The sequence below is a fragment of the Haliotis rufescens genome, unplaced genomic scaffold, assembly GCF_023055435.1.
Source record: "Haliotis rufescens isolate VD_foot unplaced genomic scaffold, xgHalRufe1.0.p SCAF_1, whole genome shotgun sequence".
NCBI lineage: Eukaryota > Metazoa > Mollusca > Gastropoda > Lepetellida > Haliotidae > Haliotis > Haliotis rufescens.
The window spans coordinates 43,456,681-43,478,555 of NW_025963779.1; the positions used below are offsets into that span (position 1 = coordinate 43,456,681).

At 37.6% G+C, this 21,875-nt stretch overlaps 1 protein-coding gene across 2 annotated transcripts in view; it reads left to right on the forward strand.

Moving 5' to 3' along the window:
• LOC124124467 (trichohyalin-like) overlaps positions 1–21,875 on the forward strand; it is an 86,612-nt gene that overhangs the window by 5,333 nt on the left and 59,404 nt on the right. For both annotated transcript variants that reach the window (XM_046487645.2, XM_046487646.2), the window contains exon 2: positions 5,872–5,934. In XM_046487645.2, coding sequence (XP_046343601.1) covers positions 5,872–5,934 — 63 coding nt within the window. The remainder of the gene's footprint in view (positions 1–5,871; positions 5,935–21,875) is intronic.

Below are 21,875 nucleotides of genomic sequence, written 5' to 3' on the forward strand. Positions count from 1 at the left end.
ATAAATAACACACAGTGACACATTAATAAACAACACACAGTGACACATTACTAAAGAACCATACAGTGACACATTATAAACATCACAGTGACACATTTAGAAACAACACCCTGACATATGATAAACATCACACAGTGAAATATTACTAAAACAACACAAAGCAACACATTACTAAAAACACAGTGACACATTATAAACAACACTCAGTGACACATTACTAAAAAGAAGTGATACATTTCTACATAACAAACAGTGACACATTAGAAACCACCACACAGTGACACATTATTAACAACACACACTGACACACTGTAACAAATAACACACTGACACATTACTAGCAACCATTCAGTGACACATTTCTAAACAACACACAGCAACACATTAGAAACAACCACACAGTGACACATTAGAAACCGAAAACAGTGACATATTAAAAGCGACACAGTGACACAGTACTAAGCGACACAAACTGACACATTACTAAACAAGCAGGCAGTGGCCCATTAGAAATAACTATACAGTGGCACATTATAAACAACCTCAAAGTGACACATTACTAAAAAACACACAATGACACACTAGAAACATCCACACTTTGACACATTACAAACAACAAACATTAGAAACATCAACACTTTGACATTATGAACAACACACATTCACACATTTCTAAACAACAATGCAGTGACCACAACCACACAGTCACACATTAGAAACAACACACCGTCACACATTTTAAAGAACCAAGCAGTGACACATTACTAAACAATACACAGTATTATACACAACCACACAGTGACACATCAGAAACAACACACAGTGACATATTAAAACAAAACACACAGTGACAAATTACTAAACAACACACAGTGATACATTACTAAACAGCACACAGTGACACATTTGAAACAACCCACATTGGCACATTAGTTAACAAAACATGGTGACACATGACTAACAACACACATTGAGACGTTACAGACAACCATAGTAAGAAATTACTAACAAACACACAGTGACACGTTACTAACAACACTCAGTGACATTACCAAACAACACACAGTAACACATTAGAAACAACACACAGTGACACAGTAGAAACAACACACAGAGAGACGTTAGAAACAACCACAGTTAGACATTATAAACAACACACAGTGATACATTACTAAACAACACACGATGACAGATTATAAACAACACACAATCACACATTACAAACATCCACACAGTGACACATTACTAAACAACACACTGTGACACATTAGAAACAACACATCGTGACACATAACTAAACAAAACACAGTGACGCATTACTAAACAACACACATTGAGACGTTACAAACAACCACAATAAGACATAAACAAAACACAGTGACACGTTACTAAACAACACACAGTGACAGATTATAAACAACACATCATCACACTTTACAAACAACCACACAGTGACACATTACTAACAGCACTCAGTGACACATTAGAAACAATGTACGGTGACAGATTATAAACAACCACAATCAGACATTACAAACAACACACAGTGACACATTACTAAACAACACACGGTGACAGATTATAAACAACACATCATCACACTTTACAAACAACCACACAGTGACACATTACTAACAACACTCAGTGACACATTAGAAACAATGTACGGTGACAGATTATAAACAACCACAATCAGACATTACAAACAACACACAGTGATACATTACTAAACAACACAATGTGACACATTAGAAACAACACATCGTGACACATAACTAAACAAAACACAGTGACGCATTACTAAACAACACACATTGAGACGTTACAAACAACCACAATAAGACATAAACAAAACACAGTGACACGTTACTAAACAACACACAGTGACAGATTATAAACAACACATCATCACACTTTACAAACAACCACACAGTGACACATTACTAACAGCACTCAGTGACACATTAGAAACAATGTACGGTGACAGATTATAAACAACCACAATCAGACATTACAAACAACACACAGTGACACATTACTAAACAACACACGGTGACAGATTATAAACAACACATCATCACACTTTACAAACAACCACACAGTGACACATTACTAACAACACTCAGTGACACATTAGAAACAATGTACGGTGACAGATTATAAACAACCACAATCAGACATTACAAACAACACACAGTGATACATTACTAAACAACACAATGTGACACATTAGAAACAACACATCGTGACACATAACTAAACAAAACACAGTGACGCATTACTAAACAACACACATTGAGACGTTACAAACAACCACAGTAAGACATTATAAACAACACACAGTGACACATTACTAAACAACACACGGTGACAGATTATAAACAACACATCATCACCCTTTACAAACAACCACACAGTGACACATTACTAACAACACTCAGTGACACATTAGAAACAATGTACGGTGACAGATTATAAACAACCACAATCAGACATTACAAACAACACACAGTGATACATTACTAAACAACACACTGTGACAGATTATAAACAACACATCATCACACATTACAAACAACCACACAGTGACACATTACTAACAACACTCAGTGACACATTAGAAACAATGTACGGTGACAGATTATAAACAACCACAGTCAGACATTACAAAAAACACACAGGGACACATTTATCACAACCCATAGTGACACATTACTCAACAACACACAGTTACACATTACTAAACAACACATGGTGGCAGATTATAAACAACCACAGTTAGACATTACAAACAACCACACAGTGACACGTTACTAACAACACCCAATGACATTACTAAACAACACACATTGAGACGTTACTAACAACCACAGTCAGACATTACTAACAACCACACAGTGACACGTTACTAACAACACTCAGTGCTATTACCAAACAACACATAGTAACACATTAGAAATAACACACAGTGACACGTTACTAACAACGCCCAATGACATTACTAAACAACACACAGTGACACATTAGAAACAACACACAGTGACACATTACTAAACAACACACAGTGACGCATTACTAAACAACACACATTGAGACGTTACTAACAACCACAGTCAGACATTACTAACAACCACACAGTGACACGTTACTAACAACACTCGGTGCTATTACCAAACAACACGAAGTGACACATTAGAAACAACACACAGTGACACATTACTAAACAGCACACAGTGACGCATTACTAAACAACACACATTGAGACGTTACTAACAACCATAGTAAGACATTACTAACAACCACACAGTGACACGTTACTAACAGCACTTGGTGACATTACTAAACGACGCACAGTGACACAGTAGAAACAACACTCAGTGACACATTAGAAACAACACACAGTGACACATTACCTAACAACACACAGTGACACATTTGAAACAAAACACATTGGCACATTAGTAAACAAAACACGGTGACACATGACTAACAACACACAGTGACACATTACTAAACAGCACACATTGAGACGTTACAGACAACCATAGTAAGAAATTACTAACAACCACACAGTGACACGTTACTAACAACACTCAGTGACATTACCAAACAACACACAGGAACACATTAGAAACAACACACAGTGACACATTAGAAACAACACACAGTTATACATTACTAAACAACACACGCTGACAGATTATAAACAACACACAATCACACATTACTAACAACCACACAGTGACACGTTACTAACAACACTTAGTGACATTACTAAACGACACACAGTGACACAGTAGAAACAACACTCAGTGACACATTAGAAACAACACAGTGACACATTACTTAACAGCACACAGTGACACATTAGAAACAACACACATTGGCACATTACGAAACAACACACATTGAGACTTTACAGACAACCACAGTAAGACATTACTTACAACCACACAGTGACACGTTACTAACAACACTCCGAGACATTATCAAACAACACACAGTAACCCAATAGAAACAACACACAGTGACACATTACTAAACAGCACACGGTGACAGATTATAAACAACCACAATTAGACATTTCAAACAACCACACAGTGACACATTACTAACAACACTCAGAGACATTACCAAACAACACACAGTAACACATTAGAAACAACACACAGTGACACATTACTAAACAGCACACATTGGCACATTACTATACAAAACACGGTGACACATGACTAACAACACTCAGTGACACATTACTAAACAACACACATTGTGATGTGACAGACAACCACAGTAAGACATTACCAACAACAACACAGTGACACGTTACTAACAACACTCAGTGACATTATCAAACAACACACAGTAACACATGAGAAACAACACACAGTGATACATTAGAAACAACACACAGTTATACATTAGAAACAACACACACAGAGACGTAAGAAACATCCACAGTAAGACCTTATAAACAACACACAGTGATACATTACTAAACAACACACGGAGACACGTTACTAACTATCTCAATAAGATATTATAAACAACACACAGTGATACATTACTAAACAACACACGGTGACAGATTATAAACAACCACAGTTAGACATGTCAAACAACCAGACAGTGACACGTTATTAACAACACCCAGTGACATTACTAAACCATACAAAGTGACACATTAGAAACAACAGACAGTGACACATTACTAAACAACACACAGTGACACATTAGAAACAACACACCGTGACACATTACTAAACAAAACACAGTGACGCATTACTAAACAACACACATTGAGACGTTACAAACAACCACAGTAAGACATTATAAACAACACACAGTGACACATGAGAAACAACACACAATGACACATTAGAAACAACACACAGTGACACATTATAAACAACACACAGTGACACATTATAAACAACACACAGTGACACATTAGAAACAAGACACAGAGAGACGTTAGAATCAACCACAGTAAGACATTATAAAGAACACACAGCGACACATTATTAAACAACACGCAGTGATGCATTTGAAACAACCTTACAATGACACATTACAAACAACCGAGCAGTGACACATTAACAACAAAAACTGTGATATCACTAATAAAAAAACATTATGTGCAAGCAGAACAACCTAGAAATAATTTTGCAGATGTGACCAGCTTGCCTTTGACCAAGTGAACAGTATTTAGAAATGTCTTTCTTATCTTAACCCATGCAAACCCCATGTCTTTGGCCGTTATTGATGTTGCTTAAGGGTGATATCAATTTCTTAACATATAAACTACCTGCTCTCTCGCATAATATCTTATAGCCAACTGATTGACACGGTCGATCGTTTCTCGGGCTCCCCTCGCTAACACGAAACCAAGTTTGATGGTATGAAGCTATATTTTCCGAGGAATGCACTTGTTTCTAAATTGGTGCTTGTTAGTGTTTACACTATTGTTAAAGAGTTTAATACAATTCGCATCTTAACGCGGAAAAACCTGGGCACTTTGAGAGAAAAGTCTATGATTGAATCATCAGCTACAAAAGTTGTTTTCATATGCTACTGTCATACCAGCAACGTTTTTCTTTCAACTCAACATAGAGATAATGTGCAAAATTTAAAGTAATTTGTACATTCGCCTACGTAAAATATCGTTTGTATTCCTAACTATGTGTTTCGAAATGTATCTTGCTGTAATAAAATCTATATGATCATCCTAACGAAAGTACAACTCTATAAAGGTAACACATGGATATACAATAAGTCGGGTGGAGCACACAAGTAACGGTTTGTAGAGTCAAATATAGTCTTTTTATTAGGCGAGATATACGTGATAATGAATGTATGTGTTGTTTTCAGATAATGGATTTGAAACAAGAGCTTAAATATGCAGGCAATAGACAGGAATCATCTGATCGAAAGGTAGGTTGTCTGAATTCGTCACCCAACTCGACCTTTATTATCAACCTTACTAGATTTCCCTGCATGCAGTCCTAATAATCAGGCATTGTGACGATGTCTCGACCCACTGCTGACATTCGTGGTTGCAATGAATCCGTATAGTATTGAGTTTTCACCATGAGTACGTGTATAATCTCTAACAGCAAATTTAGATTACAATATCATTACATGCCTTTTGAATTATTTAAATGTACACAAATATTCACTTTTTACTGTACATGTATACATGTGTTCAATGGTTCACCATAGAGATGTGCATGCAATACTAGTTTCAGTTTAGAAATGAAGATATCGTTTTCATCTTAGGCAAGCAGAGCATCTGCTTTTTCGATAACGGTTATCTACATTAGAGCTGAGGAATGAATCATTACAGATTAGAATCGATCTAACATTGAATTAGAAATAAGAAGGTGAATATCTCCTGGCACATTCCTCGTTGTGAACCTGCCACCCTGTACATAGTATCCGTTGTACACTTCAGTGTTTTGTTGATTGCCTTTCAGTTTGTGTATTGACTATTGACTACAGCTGGCACTCGAAATAAGGTCATACTATTTGGAAATACGATCAAGTCGCCATGATGATGTCAAATTAGAATCATGGGCACCACATTATCTCACCAAAAGTAAACTTGGGTTCTTTTCAAAAGCGCTGTGGAACTAGAATGAAGGACAGTGTCAAATAAGCAAACTGACTCGGCAGCAGCAAAACTTGGAGTAGGGTGCTTCCAAATCCAAAATAAATCTGGTTAGTAATTATTTTGAAACATTACTAATCATTGCTTGGACAATCGCTCAAAACTGGAATACATTATCTATTTCAGAGTTCTAGGCAATGACCTTGACCCTGTGACTTCATACCACGTGTCAGCCAATGCGCAGCTGCCTCTTATACTTTCAGTATGCGACCTTGGATATAGATTAAGGTCAGGAGACAACCTTGTCCTTTGCTCAAGTCAGCTAATCATCCAAGTTTGTTTGCTGCAGAGTCTTGTTTGAACATTTTTTGACATTGTACTCTCTGACAATGTAACGTATTTTAAATAAAGCCATATATGTTTCCATTTACAAATCCGTTTTTAAGTTTATTGTATATCAGATGTCAATGGGGTAGCACGAAATCGAATACCTTTTTCATATGTCACAACCATAAGGTCCAAAGAATATCTAACCGAAACAATAAAGCTCCAGCCGCGAGGATTTATTGACAACGCATTAAGGTTGTCAAGTGTGGCGGCAGTGGTGTGCTTTTATCAAACAAACATTTTATACTTTCATCGAGTAACTTGCTCTAAATATCGGGAAATGCACATAGACACAACGATTCAGAAAAAAACTGCGATATGAATTACTGTAGGATGAATAGACATTGCATGTATCTGGTACGGCATGATGCGAAAAGTGTTTGACAAAGTCCAAAACATTTCTCCTACATGAGAAACATGGAGACAGTAGGGTTGAGTTTAGTTAAATGTGATCTTCACAACTCTACTCCGAAGCATAACTTCTACTCAGAACCGTTACGTTCAAGGCTGGAACATAAGCAGATCACTTTTCGGTCAAAGCTAGAGTATAATCGGATCACTTTAATATCAAACCTGGGGTGGAAATGGATCCCTTTACACTCAAATTTGGAGTATAATCAGATTTATTCGCCCTTTAAAGTTGGAGTATAAGCGTTTCCCTCAAAGTACGGGCGTTACTCTCAAAGCTGGAGAATAGCCTTCACCCTCATCGCTGGAGAATAGCCTTTACCCTCAAACCTAAAATAAAACCTTGGTCCTCTTAGAATATTGCGTTTACACTTATGAATTGAGTAGAAAGCTGGAGTATTAGCAGATCCTATGACCATCAAACCTGGAGCATAGCCTTTTCTCTCATAGCTGGAGTATAATCGTTACCCACATAGCTTTTGTATAACCGTTACCCACATAGCTGTTGTATAACCGTTACCCACATAGCTGTTGTATAACCGTTACCCACATAGCTATTGTATAACCGTTACCCACATAGCTGTTGTATAACCGTTACCCACATAGCTGTTGTATAACCGTTACCCACATAACTGTTGTATAACCGTTACCCACATAGCTGTTGTATATGCTCTACCCTGACAGCTGGAGTATAAGCAGATCCCATGACCATCAAAGCTATAAATGTAAGAATTAGATCCATAGTCTCTTAGGTCTATGGCAGATTTCGCAATTTGGGCAGATATTGGTGTGTTCACAGATCTAAGGTATATTACATATGCATGGAAAGTTATGCAGATACTTCAAGGCGACGATTATATTGTAATCATATATTGTGAATAATTGTCAATTTCTATAGGGCTAAATTCGAGTGGCCACCATCATCATTCTTTAGTTTCTAGAAACCTAGGAGGCTGGGAAAAATGTTATAGTCTGCCCTCTACTTATATCAACAACATCAGAAAGTCAAATATACGTAATTTCTTATTCAAAGACATGTATGTACGTAAAACGTATCACACAATATATGTAAACATGTTACCACGTTGTCAATGCGCGTGTCTGCTTCCAGTGTAAATAGAAAGCATAGATAGTTTCGCTTTCTTCCATCTTTACAGCCTCCCGCCTTTCGCTTTGTTGACAGAACCACCAACATTCACGCGATCTTTTTATTCATTGTTGCATTGGGCTTGAAATGAACTGCTTCGCGTTCTTTTGGGATATAGTCATCTAGGACCAGCTGGCGGCAAATGGTTCAAGGGGAAAATCTTCCAAGGCCTCGCGGTGTCTGACGCTATACAGTCCTGTGACATTACATTCTGTACTACTCTTCGTAAACTTTGGGGAAGACACCATTTTCTCCCCTTACAATCACCCTTAACTTTGAAGTCAAATAAAATTCAAAATACATCACGTAAATATATACACTTCACAGTGTGTTCTGTGATACCATCCGCTGTCATTATAAACATAGAAAACATACTGAAAACGACCTCTGAAAATTAGGTACATCGTAAATCTCGCCGTTATGGACATAATACTGAATCACCATTCACGGTGTTATTTCGTGTATGTTTTGAAATCAAACTACCAGATATTTACTCGGAGAACAAAAAATAGGATATTAGTGATCACTGGTATCTGTAATGTAACAAATCACCAATGGTCATTCTGAAACGTCGCAGATAGCCCTAGAATCGTTCAGAATGTTTCAGAAAAAAACGCAAACACTAATGCCGAAGTGAACTTTCCGCCATATTGGATAGTGTTTACAAAGTCACGTTTCGCGTATGCCGGTTATGAGACGCTTATTAGATCACGTACATTTCAAACTGCGATACACACATCATTGAATTCCTCATACATTTAAGAATCAAATGACAATGGTCTTTGTCACCAATACAAATTCTTTAGATGAAATCAAACAAAATAAATTGGGTGTGGAAACAAACGCTGTGCTCGGAAAACTGCACTTGTTTGAAATTTAAATTCAAATTTTACACTGTCTATTTTTCATTCGTCTATTTGTTGCATACAATGGCTCACGTGTTTTAGAATATGTATGAAAAGAGATTCGTTGCAAGAACTAGGGAACTAAAAAAAGAAACATTACAATGATTTGGTATATTCAACAGAAATTGAAAAAGTTTCCATCCTGCATGACGCCATGACTGACGCACAACGCAGACAGTATTTATCTGTATTTCTGACTTGATTCTCTTGATTACATTGGAAAACATAATAAAAAATATATAATTTCATAGATTGTCAGATTGTTTCTGATTACTTACATGACACATTTATGTACATACGATACTTCAATCAATGAAAATCCGTCTCTGAAAATCCCGATGAAAATCTCTAGCTAAAGACGGAAAACCTATTAATCAAACGTGGACATAAAATCATCAATTTATGTCAGGGAGACTATACAAAGAAAAACTATACAGACCTCTTGCTTTGTTTATACAGAAGTACATAATTCTGTATCATATAAGACATGAGCAAGAAAAAGACAATACCTTGTTTTGAATATGAATTACATAAACTATTAAATTGTAGTCCAGATTAACTGATGAATATAACCTTGACTTTTGACCTTGAAGATGTTTATCCACATGACTACTCGTAAACATCCTCGAAAAGCGACATTTAGTAAGCAAATGGCATGCTATAGTGGATATCTGTGCCGCAACTGAAAATGCATAGTAACCATGGAAATAACCAAAAATGGCATGTTTCCTGTCATGTACTGCATATTTCAGAAAGTACATTCTATGAGGTTTCTTGTGATGCCACATGCATGGTACTGTACTGATAATGCACTCAGCAGTTAAGAAAGATGCGAGATAAAACATTGAATTTCGAGCAAGAATAGCTATAAAGCCCATATAATGTGACCTTGACCTCTTGACCTTGACCTTGTTTTATACATGTGCTAGGAGCATGACAATAAAATATATATTCAGGGTGAAGATCCATCAATATTTATATGAAGCAATAGTGCAATTTCCAAAATGGCACGGTTACAATTGAAACGCCCTAAAAACATGTTGCCTGACACCTTCAAGTCTGGTAACACTAGGTTTGAAAAACTAGAGAATCTAAGTTTTGCAATGATACTTTATAGTTTGCTGGCTAGCTGGAGTTTGCCACTGGTTTAGTAGACAAGACACTTAGTTACACTTACAATGATAATTCGGATATATTTTAAGTCAATCAGTGCAATTTAGTTATTAACGGAAGTTGCTCGTTTGACAGCTTTAGTGTGACATATTGAAATTCATGAGACCTACTATGTCTAATTTTATACAATGACCATCTTTCAGCATTAAACACATATACTCAATGACTTCCCATACACGATAGCCACCTACAAGCAATCACAAATTACCGTCTATACTCAATTACTTTTTCCAATAAAAATTAAAGTTTGAAATTAACAAATGCATCTTTTAGTACACATAGATGAACACTAGTGCATCTTGACTTTAATTCTTTAATTCCCAGTTTGCACGTGCATGTCAATGCCTGGAAAACAATTTTGATGTTTGCCTCTTTGTTGGGAACGTGAAATTCACGCACGTGTTTTGTTTTATTTAAAAAGCATACAAAGATTGTTTAGCCATCAGCTGCTCATTTGTTTAACCGTAAATAACGCCTATGTTATGCCACGGCTTGCTGAAATTCATCGTCTACGCGCCATGGGTATGGTTCAAATAGGAATGGCGAAAAGCGAAGTTGCCAGGCATTTTAATGTTGATACACAATAACATCTCTTTGGAAGCGTTTTCTACAGTAGTGCACGTGTGATGTCACGTCAAGAAGATAACCATATTCGTTTGGTGTATCTACGGAATTGATACCAAACTACATTAACAGTTCGGACGATTCGTGGTTTGAAACCAATTTGTGGCAGAAATGTACGCAACCGGCAACATCCTCCCAAACGTCCAGCGAAACGCCCAATTTTGATTCCACGTCACCACTAGGCACTTCTAGCTCGGTGTACAAAGCATCTTAGTTTCAGGAGACTGGGGCGATATACAGATGATATGTTCACAGATGAGTTCAGGTTTCAGCTGGATAGCTCTGATGGTGGTGCAAGGGGCTACAGGCGTCCAGGAGAACGTTTTAGCGACGCTTGCGTTACTCAATTCGTCAGTTTGGGGGTGGAACTGTAATGGTAAGGGGTGGCATAACAACTCATAGGAGAACACAACTCATCATTGTTAATGGCAATTTGAATGACTTACGCTACTGGGACGATATCGTTCGAGATCATGTTCTACCCTTTGGGCAAAATTAGTGATGTAAGTTCATGTTGCAGCAGAATAATGCCAGTCCACATGTTGCACGTTTTGTAACAGATTTTTTAAGGCAGCATAACATTGTTGTACCGCCTTGGCTGGCTGTTTCTTCAGACCACTCCCTATAGGACATGTCTAGGATGAGATGAAACGACGCCTACGACAGGATCAGAATCAGCCGGTAACGCCAGCTCAGTTGGTCCAATCTTTGGTTGACATTTGGAACAACATCCCCCAGGCTGTTTGCAACCATCTGGTATCAACGCTAATGTAGGTCACATCTAATATTGACATTGCTAACTGAGTTATTACACCGCCCCTACTTTTGGGCGTACCGTTCTGTCTCATGTTACCGGGCATTGATTTTGTTATGATAAAACATTAATCAGACGAATGACCAAATATTATTTTCAATAAGATAAGGTTTGCACCACTATATGAAGTCCCATATCTGGTGTCTAAAACACGGCGCAATTACAATTTCTTTGAGTGAGTGAGTATGGTTTTACGCCGCTTTTAGCAATATTCCAGCAATATCACGGCGGGGGACACCAGAAATGGGCTTCACACATTGTACCCATGTCGGGAATCGAACCCGGGTCTTCGGCGTGGCGAGCGAACGCTTTAACCACTACGGAGGAAATGCGGGAGGAAAGCCCGAAGTGACGCAGGTCTTAGACGTTTACCACTTCGGTGAAACCCACGAGCACGGGTATGGTGATGACAAACCTAGAAACATAATCGGGGCGAACCGGGATTCGAACCCACAATCATAGGTTTCTGGCGTGCCCAAGGAACGCAACCCTGCACAGCGAATCGCGGCGCCTTAGACGACTAGGCCACCCGTGCCCCCGGAGGCATAACTAAAACAAGACATTAAAGTGAATGTGTATGCACAATATGTACTTTAATACACAGCAAATACGAGTAGGTATTATTTTTGCAACAATGAAGTTCATTTCATGTAATCAAAACAGCAACAACTCTTTTACTACAACAATTACTACTCCCTTGAAGATCGGTGTTAGAATTTGTCTTAAAAGAATAAGTGAATTTTTTTTATAATGCGCCAGATTCCATTTACCAAGTGGATGCTCATAGCGCTACACAATTATTACCACGGTCAATGGATCAGTCAGCACTCGATTTTCATTCAGCTCCCTGGGGAGTATTCAACCCAAGTTTCCTGTGTGGCGCTAGAAGATTATCAGTCACATTACCCTTATCCTACCTGGTACCCACTCACTTCTGGGTGAACAGAGGCACATTTCGAACAAATTCACTTGCCTAAAGAGACACCACATGTTGTTCATGTGCTCAGTGTGGGGAAGGCCCGAAGCCCTAAGAACAGGAGTGAAGCTGCTTAACTTGGTCACCCATCCAACTACTCTCCGAGACCAACGTTGCTTAACTTACCCTGATTTGTGATCTGCGCGCTGTGCACAGGACCACGTGCCACCACAATGTCTACGGGAACCCGTACTTGCTGTAAGAGGCGACTTACAAAATGTATGTGGTCGGGTGGTCAGGCTCGCTGACATATTTGATGCATGCCATCGTATCCCAAATGCATAGATCGATGCTCATGATTTCTGGTCAAGACTCTCATATTTATAGACCGTCGCGATATAGCTGGAATATTTCTGAGTGCTAAAACAACAAACAAACCACTGTGAACAATTCGACACATTATAGCCTTACGCCAATGTCGGTAGATCGCTAATGGACTCGTGCAATGTTTAAACTTAGATTTAAATACACCATTTACACATGTTGGCAATTTCTGAAAGCTAACAAGTTAGTCCTTTCCCAAAGCTGATAACGTGTGTTAAGCTTATGCCTCTTTCTGCTCTTGGAGTTGTTTGCGAGCTTTTGAATATGTGCTGGCGTTTTGTTCCAAAGGCTTGGAGACATGCCATAATTATACCTGTACCAGGACCAGGTAACGACCCCTCACTACCAACGTCGTATAGGCTAATTTTCCTTGTAACCTCTAATGTATGCAAAGTTATGAAAAGAATAGTCAATAACCGTTGGACTGATGTCACGTGTCGATTCTCTCGAAGTTAACCCAGAAATCTGAGAAACCAACACACAACCAAAAAATGGAATACTATATCAACAATTGTATTACAAAATTAACTAGGTTTACAAATCAATACAAATTACTGCACAGCATTACAATGGCAGTACATAATAGAATAAAAACACATTATGTGAGACGTCAGTGATAATGTATTTACCTAGCAGCAAATTAGCAGCGGTCATGCTTCCACGATAGGCCAAGGCTGAAGTCAGGGTGAAAAATGATCTTCACACAAAAGCTGGTCTTGATGTAATGTCAGATGAAAGATGAGATCAAATGTCAGATGACAGAGACGCGCCCGCTCCACTTATATAGTTTCTGTAACGTTTGACATTCATCAACCCTGCTATTCCAGAAGTTTACAATGTAATTCGAGCATCTAAATATGATAACTTCCTCAGCACTGCTTTCATTAAATAGTACTACATTCCTGACAACTAATCATAATAAAAAAAACAATGCAATTAACTTCTACTGATCTCAACAGAAACAGTGTAATCATTCATTGTTTAACAATAAATTACACTGCCATATAACACTGATTATCTTGAGTAAAATGAGCTCTCGTCCAGAATGCAATCATGTTTTCGAAAAGGTCGCCCATTTACTGATCAGGATGTAAGGCTACAGACAGAAGCCAAGGAAGCAAATTGCATTCAGGAGTACATCCTGTGCGTATATTTCTTGATATTGAAAAGGCCTCTTGTATGATTTGGCGACAGGATTTGCTTTTCATTTTGCAACAGCTTGTTATAAGAGGTAACATGGTGGATACAGTCACCAGTCCCACATGTACAGTCATTTCTGTCTATAAGGGCCATTCAGGTGCGTATTGGAACAGACCTTTCAGGTTTGCACATCATAGATAGTGGTACTCCACAAGGAAGTGTAATCAGGTGTAATTAGCCCAGCTTTGTATCATGATCAACACCCTTTTCACTAACCTTCCTTTTAATGTTGAAGCTGCACAGGTTGAAGATGATGGTTCGGTCTGGAGACGATTTGGTAACTTTCAGTTTGTTAATGAATCAATTCAAAATGGCATTGCTAATGCCTTGTGTTCAAAATATCACACAAAATCAGTAGAAATACGGATCACTCGTCGTGAATTCCTTCAAAGTTTGAATTATCGTTTGGGGACCATAACCTTAATGTTGCATACGAGTATGAATTTCAAGGCGTTTTTCATCAGAGACTTACAAGGTCAAGCCATATAACCCATATGTGCCGCCATTGTAACACTGTTAATAATCTTTTAAAGTGTGTGCCCAAAACTCAATGGCGAGCTGATAAATCTCAAGACTTGACTATGTCGGGCAAGTATTCAAATCTGATTCTAAAAGCCACCCCATCAAGCTTGATCTCATTTTGTCCAGAGCTCTAAGAATTTGCACTGGACCATTTGTAACAACTCCATTCAGGGAATTTCAAATTGTTCCAACATGCCCATGTCCCTCCGAAGTCAACAGATATCACTTAAATACTTTCTGAAAATAAAGGCTAAGAGCAGCTTTCATACAGTTACTGTTATATTAGTGACGGTATCGAGTATGTCATGTGTAACTGTTCTTTGGCAAGATTCCGTTTGGCTTGAACGTTTATAAGTTGGCAGCACAACACGTAGTTGGTCACCTGAATTCAGTGGATCCATCCACACCTATAACAACTCCATGGCTTCTCCATAAGCCAGGATTGTGTTATGAACTCAATTACATTGTTAAGGAGAATAGGAGTCCAAATAAAGACCGAGCAATTTCTGAGGATTTTATACAAGAACTCCATGCAAACTTTACACCCATTTGTACGGACCCTTCCAAAGATTCTTTCAGTTTGTACAACTGGGGCTTTCTGGATCTCTAAAGTGTTTAGGATTTTTTATGGAGCCAGGGTATTTTTAGCTACAGCTGCAAAAACAAATATTTTCTCTCTTTATTTTCAACAGTCTAAAGCATAATTATTTATGAAAGCTTTTTATGGGATAATTTAGTTGTTCGATGAAATCCCCAAATCCCAATTCGGTTTTGGAGGCTGGTTTTGGCTTGTAATAATGCATAAATAAAGGTTAATAGGGTAATCGTGTAAGCAAATTGAATTACTTAAACAGGGAATGGTTGTACTTAACAGTGTGTCTGAGCAATATGAGCAATACAAGCGTATGAAGCTGAGAACCGAGGAGTCAAGTATTACGACGCGTTCACACACAGAAGCAATATTATTCACTTGTGCATATGCTCTTTCCACTGAAAACAAGTATAACTAAAGTATTTCAAATTGTAGTAAGTCTGGTAATGAGTAAAACTTTGTAACTCAGAGTTACTTGGGCTGTCTCTCATAGACATGATATCCTCCCTAAACCTTTACAGACTAAAACAACATAGTTCATGGCCCAGTGCACTAATGACTGAATGCCGGATACCTTCAGCTCAGGATAGAATAACCCCCAAATTAAATGACACGTATGCTGAATACATACAGTTTTAATATCTGAAGGTAGTATAGGTAGGTATACATATAAATATATAAACATATTTTGCAGCAAAATATAACTAGAACAGAAACTCATGGACATTTGATGGAAATTACTTTTAGACAAACGAATTCCTCAAATAGGAAATGTCACAATTCAAAGGGAACATAGCGTCTGACAGCAGCCAATGCAGCAGTTTGGGCAACTTTCGAGATATAAATTTCGAAACAATTTTGCAAGGGCACGAGGCCTAGCCAAGCGGGATCAGTAGCCATATCTGTGCTTGTAGACCTCTGCGGCTTGTAACCTTCTCCACAAATCAAAATAGTTGGATATGGCCTAAATATGTTTGAATTGTTACCTTGTTTCGTTTTGTCGCTGTGTGTACATCTGACTACACTTCTTAACGTTATGACAGGACAGACCAACTGAGAACAACGTCTGACCGTGGCCGTGACGTCTCATAGACTAGGGTTAGAATAGCTTCCCTTTGACAAAGGGCAGTTACTCTAGCGGACAGACCGATGGATTGCCGCGAAAGGCAATTAAAAACAACTGTTGTTTTGCGTATATGTTGCTTCGCTCACTGTATAAGGAACAGATTTCAGTTGGAACTATATTGGCTATTGTCACTGTCCGACCGACACATCACTTACCCTGTGACGTAATAAATATAAATGCGCGCATTCCAGGAAAACTCGCAATGTGTCGGTAATGTTTGTGAGAGAGGGAAAGCGATTTTAAAGCACAGAATTAAAGAATGACATTATATGATAAAGAAGTTATCACGCTTGTGTGTTTGGGGATGGTAAATATCCTGTATTAGGAATAAACGCTATGTATTTAGCTCGCCAAGGCTCGCTAAATACAATGTTTATTCCTAATGCAGGATATCTACCATCCCCCAAAACACTCGCGTGATAACTTCTATACCTGTTGCACAGTATTGTGCATATAATAACGACTGAATGCATTTATAATGTGGAAAGGGTGAATTTGCCAGAATCATTTAATCTTTGTTTAAATATTGCAATGAAATAAAAGAAATCACAAATATGCTTGGTTAAGGCATACAAGTCCAAATCAATAACTTCTTTGCTTAAGGTTATCCGACATCCTTGACAATTTATACTAGTACGTAATACGTAATAATAGTCTATATGCAAACCATGTCTACCGCATCTGCTAAAATTACTGAGAATATTATGCGACACTCAAAATATATTTACCAGAATTTGTGTGAAAGTTGTCTAAAACTGGTCTCGACAGCCTCAAATCTAATCATTTTTATGGTGTGTTCCCTATCGCCATTCCACCAACAGACATAAACAGCATGTCAGGGTCTAGTGGTTGTGTGTTCATGGCCCAGTAGCCACGTTCTAACCTCTTATCTATATTATCTTGACAAAGTAGTTGAAAAACAAACAAAAAGGGCTACATAAATGGGATTTTTAATCACTTATACAGATATAAATAATAACAACTGGTGTCTGAAACACATATTGATATATCGTTTTGGGATATAGTCTTTCTCTTTCTTGAGTTTAGCTTGTGTCCCTTGCGCACGCCAGAAATCTATCCCGGATCGCCCCGATTATGTTTCTAGGTCAGCACTATACCCGTGCTCGTGTGTTTCACCAAAGAGGCCCAGTCGCCTAAGGAGCTACAATTCGATGTGCTGAGTTGCATCCCTTCGGTATGCAAGAAACCTATGTTTGTGGGTTAGAATCCCGGTTCGGCCCTGTTACGACGTAAATTGTAATAAAAAGGTAAATTGTAATACTTGCAGCAAATTGTAATAATTTTGACGTAAATTGTAATAACCTTATAAGTTTAGTGTCAAAGGGGTTAAATGACTAGAACCTATCCTTGTTAGGGTTGGTACAGGGTTTATCGTACAATTGTCATTAAAGTATGGGTGTGGGGGAGGATTGAGGTCGTAATCGTGCATTGTTGTATAATTATATGTATATATAAACGCATTGGAATTTCATTTCTATGGTTGTCCAGAAGAGGATTAATTACTAGAATGAACTTAGTTTTCTTATTTATTTGAGAAATACTCTGTGTGTTTTGTATTATATTTTGACGAAGAATTCAAATACATCAAATGAGTGACAAATCTCCTGTGCAATGTCAAATGAAAAAAAACAGACGTCAGCAAATGCAGCATAGATTTCCCATGCATGGGATAGGAGAATACTTAATACATAACATTATATACAATGTTTTTATTAATATCAAAAGAGGGGCGTGGATATTTTTTACCTACATTGCATATACTATTAGATATTGTGTATTCTCGATCTCTGTGAACTTCTCAAAGATAAAGAAATAATAATAAATAAATGCAAACCATGTTAACTTATGCAATATTTGTAGCAATGTATGATTAACATATGGATAATTAATATAACATAAAATATTTCCTTTCATAACAAGAAGTATATTTAATAAATGTAACTGTCTGGATTCCTTTCATATGTCATGAAGAACTAACAAAACTTACTGACAACTTTTGCTGGGATAATAACTCCTTGTCCCAACAACAAAAACAGAATCCATCATGATAACGGCACGAAATCATAATTCCAAGCATACACAAATAATATCCGGTATCTTCGGGCATGTCTTGTTGAGTTTCAATGAGCATCAGAATGTATAATAAATTTGTTGCAATCAATTATTGCTGAAATATATCTGTTTTGATCAAAATTGAAAGGATGGAAAATCTATAATGAAAAGGGTTTTGTCACTAACGTAAATATTCTCTTTGACCTTATACGAAGATTATTCTAAGATCATTAAACTCGACAATCGTTGATTGATTTGCGCCAAGCAACCTTGATACCAAATTTGGTACCTCACGTATAATGCGGTACATAATTTTCGAAACAGATAATTACGTTTTTCATAAGTTATCACTAATTTGTGACATATATACGGACAAAAATTACCTCAGAGGATTATCTTCTCTGGGGGTTTAAGAGGATTAAAATAATTCCAGCTAACATCAAGCACTGTAATAAAATATTGAAATTATAGCATACCATCTTAACATTCCAATGAAAAGAATAGTGACTAACTAAGAAACCAAATTATATTTATCTCCGATACTATGCCCTCATCAGTATACACACACACACACACACACACACACACACACACACACACACACACACATACATACAAACACATACACACATAGGTATGTATGTATGTGTGTGTTTGTGTATGTGTTTATGTATGTATGTATGTATGTATGTATGTATGTATGTATGTATGCCAGTAAATACGACCTCTATATGTCATTGGTATCAGATCTATGACTGCACTTCTACATATAGTTCCAAGTGAAAGATGGGTGACACTACTTTGTGAGAGGTCCCACAAAAATGCTGATATGAGCAATTAAAGGTTATGCAAAATGTAACAAATGAACAAAGTAAGATATTTTAAAAGATAAAATAGAAACACAAACCTGTAGATAAACGTATCTTCTACGTAGATAAAAGTATGTCCAACGAAGACATAAGTATATTCTTCGTAGATAATACGTTTTCATTTTTTATCACTAATTTGAGACGGACAATAATCCCCTGAAAGCATAACCTTCTCTGGGGGTTTAAGAGGATTAAAGTAATTCAAACAACTAACAAGCACTGTAATGAAAATACAACATACTTTGTTAAAATTCGGATGAAAAGACTAGTAACTATCTAAGAAACCTCAGATTGGGCCTCATCATCATAGACACACACACGCACGCACACGCACACACATACATTCACACACACACACACACACACACACACACACACACACACACACACACACACACACACACACACACACACACACACACAGAGAGATACAGACACAAACACGTGTTGCACACACTACATACCCATACAAAAACACCCCCCCACAAACACTTTATGTATGTATGTATGTATGTATGTATGTATGTATGTATGTATGTATGTATGTATGTATGTATGTGTGTATGTATGTGTGTGTGTGCGCGCATGTAGGTGTGTATGTAATGACAGTAAATGTGAGCTCTATGTCATTGGTATCACATATATGACTGCACTTCTACATACTCTAGATGACAGTATCATGTACGTAGATGAAAGTATGTAAGTGGACGATAGTATCTAGATGGCATACTATCATCTACGTAGAAGATACTATCATATACGTAGATGAAAGTATCTTCTACGTAGATGAGAGTATCTTCTACTTAGATAATAGTATCTTCTACGTAGATGATAGTATTTTCTACGCAGATGGTAGTATCTTCTACGTAGATTATAGCATGCCACAAACATCACATCACTTCCAATAAATGTCTTTCACTATGTTGATACCACCCTTTAATGACGATTGTACGATAAAGCCTATACCAACCATCCCTAACTTAACAGTTTTGTACGTTTGTCATCATACACAGTATTTCTCGAATTGTACATGTGAAACACAAGCTCAACTGACAAAGATCCTTTCTAGTCAATTGGCGTCATGGACACTACGGTAGTAAGGTTTTTACAATTTACGTAAGAATTTATTACATTTTACCGCAAGTAGAGATTATTACAATTTACGTCAATTTTTATTACAATTTGCGTATTACAAATTACGTCAAATATTATTACAATTAACGTTGTTATTACAATTTACGTCAAAATTATTACAATTTGCTGCAAGTATTACAATTTACCTTTTTATTACAATTTACGTCGTAACAGGCCCGATTATGCCGGTTTCTAGGCCTGTCAGCACCATATCCGGTTTCACCAAAGTGGTAAACCCCTGAGACCTGCATCACTTCGAGCTTTCCTCCCACATTAAGCTGACACGCCGTGATGAAGCTTTAATGCGGTTCAAATCAGCTTTAAACCTCACACACTCACTCACCTTTGGTATATTGTGCATGAGACGGCGCGAAAACTGTTCGTAAGTGATGATATAATTTTCCAAAACTGTTGACTGTTATTAACAATTCCAGTGATTCCGTTTTACTGTATTTTCTCATTTTCTGACGTTTTCTTCCAGCATAATTCTCTGTAGCGATTAATAAGAGTGGAACAATATAACAGCAGACGTTTATCACGTCTAAGTCTAATGCAATTTGAAATTCGAAATTTTTCGGTCTTCAGTTCTTTACATTATTTAGCGTACCATTTTTCTATATCTCTACTAACTGGCAGACGATTATGTATTTGCACAGGTCCTGGGTCGATCCCTGGACGCGTCATACCAAAAGACGTAAAAATATGGTACATGTTGTTACCCTGCCTGGCGCTCGGTGTTCAGGGACTAAAACAAAGACTGTCAGTATACTGTGACTGAGTGGGGTATTTATGTTAAACTGCGGTATGGTATCTCAGTGGGTTAGCATTATAAAATCGGCGTAAGTCGGGACTAGTACAAGCAGCCGCGCGCACGTACACACCCACACACGCACACACACGTGCAAGCACGTCTCTATATAAGTGCAATAATTTTGGACACGACGTTAAAACCCTCCTCACTTCACCTCAACGTATGTAGTGGCTAGCCACA